At 38.9% G+C, this 9840-nt stretch overlaps 1 protein-coding gene across 1 annotated transcript in view; it reads left to right on the top strand.

Annotated features, from left to right (window-relative positions):
• Positions 1-275: 275 nt before the first annotated feature.
• LOC138643323 (transmembrane channel-like protein 2) overlaps positions 276-9840 on the top strand; it is a 230008-nt gene continuing 220443 nt past the window's right edge. Inside the window, exons 1-2 of the mRNA XM_069732252.1 lie at positions 276-298; positions 544-696. Of these exons, the coding sequence (XP_069588353.1) occupies positions 276-298; positions 544-696 (176 nt within the window). The remainder of the gene's footprint in view (positions 299-543; positions 697-9840) is intronic.

The raw sequence follows: 9840 nt of genomic DNA, 5'->3' as shown, positions 1-9840 counted from the left end.
ATTATAAGGTAAATTACGCTTGACAAGCTTCATTAAGAAGAATGGATGGTTTTGACATTAAAATGGCCACTCTAGGTGTTTTCCTGGCCCCCACTCACTGCCGACTATGCTGCCCCATTGACTTGCATTGGGTTTCGTGTTTCGGTCGATCCCGACTTTACGTCATAATCGGCCGATTTCACTCGACCCGACTTTGGACATAGTCGGGTTTCGCAAAACCCGGCTCGACTCTAAAAAGGTCAAGGTCGCTCAACTCTACATATAACCCATTAATTATGTCACTGATTATTTTTTATAAGTTGGTTATGCAGTTTTTTTTTCCTTTTTACTATAGCTTTGTGAGTTATTGTTTTTAGCAGAGCAATCTTTTTCTGTTGTGTATGACCACAAAAGATTGACTGTAAAGATTAGAAGAGCATGAATCATCATTAACCGTGAATCTACCATAAAAACACTAACGGTATCAATAGTGTGTACACGTTTGAGTGCTGTGTATGTGAATCACTACAATGATGATAAGTCTAATTTTTTTTTATTGTACAGTGATTCTCAATCTTCAGCTTCCTCCTCGGATGAAGAATCATTGAATGAAGAAGAGATGGCAAAGTTGATGGAGCAGGTTGAAGAAAAGAAGAAGTTGATCTCTACCATTAGGAATAAACCATGGCGCATGAAGAAAAAACTTTCCGTTTTAAGGTACTAAACTATGCAAGGCTAAGTTCACATTAGCGTCTCTGTGCACAGCGTATCATTTGCATACGCAAGCGCATGCCAAAATGCATTCAAACGCATGGTTACGCTGCGTTTTGTATCCGCATCAGCTTACGCATGATGCCAAAAAACGCTGCATGTGTATGTGTTTTTATGCGTTTTTACATGCGTTTGCGTTTTTTCAGCGCATGTGTTTGAATTTTCAAAGAATTTTGTTATGCGGCAAATGCTGTTCCAGGAGAATTTCCTTGACAAAAGCCGCACCTAATGGGCATGTGTCATGGAGATTCTGTATATATAGACCCTACAAAGATGAAATCCCTTATCTTTTGCTGCTGTATCCAGCTGCAAGATGGATCTTGGCATGGAGAGCTTCTATCACACTCTGGATTTGGAGTTGAAATTGGCTTTTGCCTTTGCTGTGGCTTGTGAAGAGGAAAGGAGAAGAACAAGACAGAAAAGACGTTGTCATCGCTACTGGCAACACCCCATCGCTGAAGTCCGAAGAAGTTGTGGAGGCTACCACTCGTTGTACACTGAGCTACGTGAAAACTCGGAGAAGTTTTTCGAATACACAAAGAAGTCTGAACAGAGTTTCGATGAATTGCTGCAACGAGTGCGAGGATCCATCACCAGGCAGGACATGCAACTACGCAAAGCAATTCCTGGTGACTGTTGGTGACCTTGAGGTATGTAATTTTGAAAAATAAACATGTCATTTGTATTATTTTTAGAAAAGCCATGTGCTGATTTTTTTTCCCCATTTTCCATTCAGATTCTTGGCTACTGGAGAGACCTTAGGATCTCTACATTTCCAACTCCAGATTGGAGTGTCCACCCTTTCTGGGATTGTTGGAGTCACCTGCTGTGCTTTATGTGACGTGCTTTAGAATTCCTCCCCAACCCACAACTGAGCTCTGGCTGAAAAATGCAGCAAAATTCAATACAGGAAAGAAATATATCTTGGTACCGTGTTAGCCAGTAGATAGAAAAATATTTAGAATTGAGAGTCCTCAGTGGTTGATACCTTTTAATGGCTAACTGAAAAGATGGTAACAAATTGCAAGCTTTCGAGATTACATACGTCTCTTCATCAGGCAAAGACTAAAACAAATTCTGAAGAATCACATATTTATGCACAACATCGTATAGAAAAAAAACAAAAAAAAACACACCATGGATAAGCCAGGTGACATGAAGCAGAATTACCATGGGTGATAAACAGATACGTCCATAAATATTGGGCCAATTCTTAGATAAGGATTGTTTTATTGTCCTGTGATTAGAGTCTCTGTTGTGGTAACCCTTCATGGTCTGAGGGGCAAGTTCCTTAGTTGATGTAAAAAGACATAAATCTGTGTGACACATTCATTCCTGCATTTAGAGTGCATTTCTATCTCCCGGATCATAACATTATGGACATGAAATTACTTGTGTTAAAGGGGAAATTCAAATCCCAGAGAGAAAGGAGAATCTGGGAATATAAACTGATGATGACCTTTGACACTCACACTGCAGGAATGAATGTGTCACACGGATTTATGTCTTTTTACATCAACTAAGGAACTTGCCCCTCAGACCATGAAGGGTTACCACAACAGAGACCCTAATCACAGGACAATAAAACAATCCTTATCTAAGAATTGGCCCAATATTTATGGACGTAACTGTTTATCACCCATGGTAATTCTGCTTCATGTCACCTGCCTTATCCATGGGGTTTTTTTTTTTTTCTATACGATGTTGTGCATAAATATGTGATTCTTCAGAATTTGTTTTAGTCTTTGCCTGATGAAGAGACGTATGTAGTCTCGAAAGCTTGCAATTTGTTACCATCTTTTCAGTTAGCCATTAAAAGGTATCAACCACTGAGGACTCTCAATTCTAAGCAAAATTCAATGAAATTTGTAATTTTCCTAATTGTGTGGGGGCTGTGTACGTCAAACACATTCGGATTCTGAAACCTGCTGTAAGTGGATCTGAGTATTTCAGTTACAAAAAACACTTTTCGATTGGTCTCATGGCGATTGTAGATGCAGAGTGTCGATTTATCGCCATTGACGTTAACTCATTTGGACTAGAAAATGACTCACAGACTTTCAAAAACTCTGACATGGGCCAACATTTGTATCGTAATAATTTTAATTTCCCACCGCCACCACCTCTTCCGAACACTGAAGGACCGCCAATGCCATTTGTTGCTGTTGGGGATGAGGCGTTTTAAATGTGTGCCAACCTCATAAAACCGTACTCGTGTCTGGACTTTAACCCTGCTGTGGAACCATAGGGTCATATAGACCCCAGCACTGAATAAATTGAAATATTTCTAAAACTGGTCAATCTCAGACATTAACCTTCAATGTATTTTCAAGTAACATATTTCTGCTTATGTTGATGATATTTTGAATTTTTTTTTCAATTTTGTTTGTAAGTTATTTTCAATTTTCTGTGTTTGGGACTCTCCTGACCCCATAGTACCTTTATTATCTGACATTTTTTTATATTTTCTGTTTATTCACAGGTTTTGTAATATAATTGTAAACAAACAATGGCTATTCGAACTGTGATGACTCCGAGTCCTGATGAAATATTGGCAGCTTTGGATGCTTCTAGTGATGTTGATACTGATAATGATAATTGTTTGCAATGACTGCAAGAAGTTAATTTGTGAAGAACATGGCAATATGACGTGCAGTGCAAGGGCTAAATTTATTGCCAGATCATTCATTGTCATTATGTCTTTACTAAAATCCACACAGCTGCAGTTATTGTGCATTTTTTTATTGAATTTGAAAACTTTTTTGTTATTAGTAAAGCATTTTGGTAGAAATTTCAGTTTGTTTTTGATGATGACAAATAAATCACTTCAAAGTTACATTTGATTTCATAACTGTGTTATGAAAATATGACAGAATAAAACTTGATTATTCTGAACAGCCAGCATGTTCATTTTAATGAAATATGACATTTTTGAGCCTGAGGTCATATAGACCCCATGGTATCAAAGCAGTGATTTTTTTCATGGTTTCACAGAAGGGTAATCACACCAAAATGGTTTTCAACTACCGGCTGACAAAGGCACGAAGAACTGTGAAGTGTGCCTTTGGTTTGCTGGCATCAAAATAGCGCGTTTTGGGAACACTAATCAATCTAAAAACTGAGACAATTGATGATGTGTTCAAAGCATGTGTTGTTATGCACAATTACATCCTGGCAAAAGAGTGACTACAATTAGAACTTGATGAACCACTTTGCAGGATTACCGTGATCACCCTCTGAGGACTACAGTGGAAGTTGTCCACATGAGGGATAAGTTTGCTGCTTACTTTGTTTCAGATATTGGACATCTTGCATGACAAGACAATATGGTTTAATACATTTTAAGTAAATGTTATATGTTTGCTGACTTTACTACATATGCTTTCTGACTTTACTGCTAATAAAACACCTCCAGTTAAACTCTTGTTACAACTTGACTCAACAATACAATACACACATGTGTGTGCTTATGCATAAAGAGACAAAGAAAACAGAGTTTGTGCAAACAAAATAAAAATCCCCTGGACAAAGCTACACGTGAAACGCGCGTCAGGGTGCCACAGCCGCTTTAAGGAAAAGTGCCTTACATACATCTTACACCTATCCCTTCCCTTTGATCTTTTCAAGATGTATTGCAGCTATCAGTACCTTTTTGGACACTGTCAAACCTCAGTGCACTGTTTTACTTTATTCAAGGTGATATTCATCCCTACCTGGAATCAAAACCCTTTTGCTCCATACTTCTTAGAACATACAGTATATACCTGCTTGTTTTTTGTACTGCACATGATTTTGGGTCTAAGGCAATGTTACGGGATTGTGATTTATTGTGCAATCAGCACTTTACACTGGCACTGTTTCCTTTTTGTGGCTGTCTTTTTTGCATTTGTTGTCCCTATTGATTTAAAATTTTACTATATTGTTATTTTAATACATACTAATAAACTTTAGATTTTTTTGGCAAACTTCTGACACGATAAGTGTACAAAGGAACTGCTGTTACTGAATCTACTGTTTTTCAGCCCTTCATACCCTTTTGCCATTGAACCATTCATTCTGCCATTTAACTATTTATTTCCCCGTTTAACCTGCATTTGTTTTCTTCCTGCGTGGAGTATCCCCCTGTTAAAGTAAAATTGTTAACTCTTGCTTTGCCTCCTGTCTGTCGCTGCATCCCGCAACCTGCTTACACTATTATTGAAGAGCAAGAAGAAAGATTTTACCAGGATATCAAGGAGATCGAAAGACAATACCAAGGAGATTGAATGTGAACGTGATGGGGACTACTGCTGGATACTTCACAGATAAGATCCGCAGGCCTTCTATAAAAGAAAAGGTATCAAGATAAGCATTGAAGAGAAAAGGAAAAGGAGCGAGAATTAATTTCCAATAAAGTTGCAGAATGAATGATCAATACATTTTTATTGTTTTATTATGTACATTTTTGGCTTCAATAAAGATTTTTCTTGATAATCTCGCTTGTGCATAATACCACATGAATTTTGTGCAAAATCCGTATGTGATGGTTAAAAATAGAAGTGATGTTTTAAATCAAAGGCATAAGAAGGTGTACAGCTAGGTTCACATTGCGCTTAGTACAATCCGTTTAATGGATCCGTTAAACGCATGTACTGAAATTAGCCAAATTTGGTGAAAATTTGGCTTCAAGTTATAAAGTGACTGCGTTATGACATTTTGCTGTCTGTTCGTGGAGCATCCGTTTGTCTGCCTTCAGACACTGTCAATAAAGTTGTTCTCTTTTTTTTTTCTCTTTTGTCAGCGTTGGGTGTGTGTGGATATAACATTCTCCATTTTGAAAGCATTGAGTGAACTTCTGCTGCAAGCAAGATGTTTGTGTCTGAGCTTGTTAGATTTTGCTTGATGCAGTTGCGACTTCGGCAGAGAAGGCGTATTTCCCAAAGGAGATATTGGATCCATGAAGTGAATTTTTTACGGAATACTTATTTCACACCCTGTATGTTCAGCTTCGGGATCATCCCTTCAAATTTCAACGTTATCTTCGGATGTCCATTGAAACCTTTGATATTCTGCTCTCACATGTGAAGGATGAGATACATCATCAGCGCAGCACTTTCCGTGATAGTATTTGTTCTATTGACAAAGAAAGGATGTAATTTATCGTGGAGCATGTCTTTTAATTATGCACACTTTGGCAATTGTCCTATTCCATTTTAACTTGCCTTTATTTTCATTGTCCTTAAAAATCTTAGCATTATGTACATAGTGCTAATTTTGGTTTTTTTTTGGATTGTCGACAGATATCTGGCTACCGAAGAATCTTTTGCGTCACTGCATTTTCAATTTCGACTGGGGAAATCAACCATTTGCCAACTAGTTCTTGAAACTTGTGATGCCATTGGGAACAACTTACAACCACTTGTGATACCAGCCCCGACAACAGAAATGTGGCTATCGATTTCCAAACATTTTGAGCATGTGGCTAATTTCCCCAATTGCATTGGTGCCGTGGACGGCAAGCCCATTCGGATTCAGAAACCAGTGCATAGTGGATCCCTATACTATAACTATAAGAAATAATTTTCCATTGTATTGATGGCTATTGCGGATGCTAGATACCATTTTGTTGCTGTGGATATTGGTGCATATGGACGGACGAACGATTCCAGAATCTTCAATGAGTCCAACATGGGGAAATGTTTGTACAGCAACAGCTTCAACATACCCTCAGAACGACCACTTCTGGGGACCGAAGACCCAAGTTTGCCCTATGTTTTAGTTGGGGATGAGGCGTTCCAACTCGGACGCAATCTCCTAAAGCCGTACCCAAGCCGTAGTCTAAACTACACAAGACGCATTTTTAATTATCGCTTGAGTCGGGCAAGACGTTATGTGGAATGTGCCTTTGGTATTTTGACCGCAAAATGGCGTATCTTACTAACTTGTATGCAACTGCAACCTGAAAATGTGGACGGGTAGTGAAGGCATGCATCTGTCTGCACAATTTTGTTTCCAGACATGAACCCCAGGTGGTTGACCCCGATGACTGTGAGTCGAACCTCATGAGCATTGATTCGACTACTGTTCGGTCTACAGTTGAAATAATGAGGATTCGTGATCAATTTGCAAATTACTTCCTACATGAATGTCTTGTTCCATGGCAAGACATACACGTGTGAAAATGTTAAAGACTGTTTATATTGGTGCAATGTGTGGGGCAATTCTTTGTTAATTTTTTTTAGTTTATATAACCTTAATAAATTTTAAAAAGTTCAATCCATACAAGAATATGAAATGTTTAATAATAACAGCAAAATTTACTAAAAATATTTTGAAGACATTGGTCGTCCAACCTGATTGTTGGTAGACATTTTAACATATGCGATCCCATAGGGATGAACAAAAATATACACAATTAACTTTGGTACACAAAAATTTAACACAAACATTTTAAAGGCTGTAATAGCCAAAGTTTGGTGATTTTTTTTAAGCGTATTCTCTGCCCAACTGTACACTGGACTGCTACATTGTCTTTGCATTTCCATACTCGGTTCACCCTGGCCTCCATATTGTGGTTTGCATGATGGCATGTCCTTGGTTCTTGGTCTCGAGGAAGTGGGTTCCTGAGGGGCCAAAAATTCCTCGAATAGGTCATGAAATCTTTGCCTAAACATTAAATTTCTGTGCGGCGGTATCTTTTGGGCTACAGGCACATATGACAAAAACAGGAGCTTCCACTCATTGGCTGTATATACTGATTCACGGGATAGCAATTCTGTAATGTCCCGCCTTATATCTCTGTGTTCACTGCGACACAGATCCTCTAACCATTGGAGTCCATCAACAATTATGGCATTGACTTCATCTTTGGCAGATGATCACTTGCATTCGCGGTGTGCTTGCAAACGGGCACTAAGAACAGGAGCCACAGTACTACTCTCCATTGATCGTGCCTCGCTCAGGCCAGACACATCTTCAGCGCCCGTCTGCTGGATTGTTTCCTGTTGAGATGGCTCCGATTCCTCTGCCTCTCGAGGCGCAGCAGTACTGCATATCATTCTATAACAAAAATATATATATATATTATTTCAGAGATTATAATTAAATACTTGGTCCTTTCTCACACTGTAAACTTTTTACTTACGAGCGTCGGGACAACATTTTCTGTAGAAACAATATTTGCTCATAATGAACATACGGGTTGAAACGTTTGCCACCAGATCCACTGAGGGTGTTTTGGCTGCTGCGGAAGTCCCGTACAAATCGATCTCTAATGGATCTCCACCAGGTATGGACAGCATCGGCTTCAAAGAAAAAAAACGAAAAAAAAATTATTTGAGAGCTTCCATTTTTACATTTTAGCAATAAGTTCAGCAATAATTACCAATTTTTTTCTTAGAGGATGCGGACTTATCCAAATACCGTGGGTCAAACTGGCATATTATTTTCTCCCACAACTTCCGATTTTTAATAATATCGTGGTGGGAGCTGTCACTTTGATCCCATATGGACGGATTTGATTCAACTAGTGTTATTAGTGTTTCGTTTTCTCATATGAACTCGAGCGTGGGAAAATATTCTGAAAAGTTCCCAGGCTCGAGTTCATATGAGTTCATCCAGCAGAGGGCGCATCACCGCGACTCGAGGTAACTACAGTACATTACCCTGCATTCCATTCATTCACCAAGTTTTACAGTCAGGAGCACAGCTGCATTAGCAGAGCTCCTGGGTGTAAAATGATTTAACCCCTTCAGATGGATTTACAGCGTGGGACAAGACTGTAACAACGGAAGGTATGGAATATTGTTGTTTGTTTTTTTACTTTATTTCAGGTGACAAGTGTCTTCAGGTGGATTAAGAGTATAACAAAATATTAAAACACCATGTGCCTGTATTTCATTAAAATACTTTTTAATAATGTGTGTGTGTTTTATTAACCATTTCGCAATATTGGATTAATAATGGATAGGTGTCATAATTGACGCCTCTCCATTATTAACCTGGCTTAATGTCACCTTACCTTAGCAAGGTGACATTAACCCTTCATTACCCCATATCCCACCGCTACAGGGGAGTGGGAAGAGAGATGCTAAGTGCCAGAATAGGCGCATCTTACAGATGTGCCTTTTCTGGGGTGGCTGGGGGCATATGTTTTTAGCCAGGGGGATCCTATAACCGTGGTCCCTCTCTAGGCCATTAATATCTGCCCTCAGTCACTGGCTTTCCCACTCTGGCGGACAAAATTGCGCGGGAGCCCACGCCAATTTTGTCCGGGATTTAACCCTTTAATTTAATAGCTAGAGACCCCAAATTTGACACAAAGACACTTCTTACATTACTAAAAAGGAATATGTAATAAAAGAAGGGATATGAGATGGTTTACTGTATGTAAACCATGTCTCATATCCTGTCGGGTTTGTGAAGGAGATAGGAAAAGCCGGCAATTGAATTACCGGCTTTTCTGCTATCTAGCGCTGAATTTAATATATATATAATATATATATATATATATATATATATATATATATATGTGTCTCACTGAAATTTATATATATATATATATATATATATATATATATATACAGTCTATATATATATAAATATATATATATATAGACTGTATATATGTTTTTAAGAATATTTGAGCCGATGGATCCATGATATGTCCATTTTGCAAGCCTGCGAGAAAAAAAATCGCCGTACGGAAGCCATACGGATGCCATACGGATGACACACGGATAAATTTGTGCGTAAAAATCGCATCCTCACATTGAATACGGAACAGTGTGTTAGGACTGGCGGAACGCACCAAGAAAGGTGATATAGATGCGTTCGCAGTCCGGGGTCCACCGTGCAGGTGAAAACCTGCTGCTAGTAAATACAGACTATATGGCGGTACACTAAAGTATATACACGTGGGTTCAACCTCACCCAGCGTGAAGGGAGGAATCCTGTTGCGTCACAGGATCGCGGTACCGCACCTAAAGCGCGAGCGAGTAGTCAGCGTACTTAACCCCAACTGGGATTGAAGTCCAATTAGACCCTCGCTGGCACTACACCACAACTGGGTGTGTAAGGAAACTTAAGAATAAATATATAAATGCACAGGAG

This window comes from Ranitomeya imitator, chromosome 6 (assembly GCF_032444005.1).
Source record: "Ranitomeya imitator isolate aRanImi1 chromosome 6, aRanImi1.pri, whole genome shotgun sequence".
NCBI classification, from domain to species: Eukaryota; Metazoa; Chordata; class Amphibia; order Anura; family Dendrobatidae; genus Ranitomeya; species Ranitomeya imitator.
This window is presented reverse-complemented; position numbering and strand designations above follow the sequence as displayed.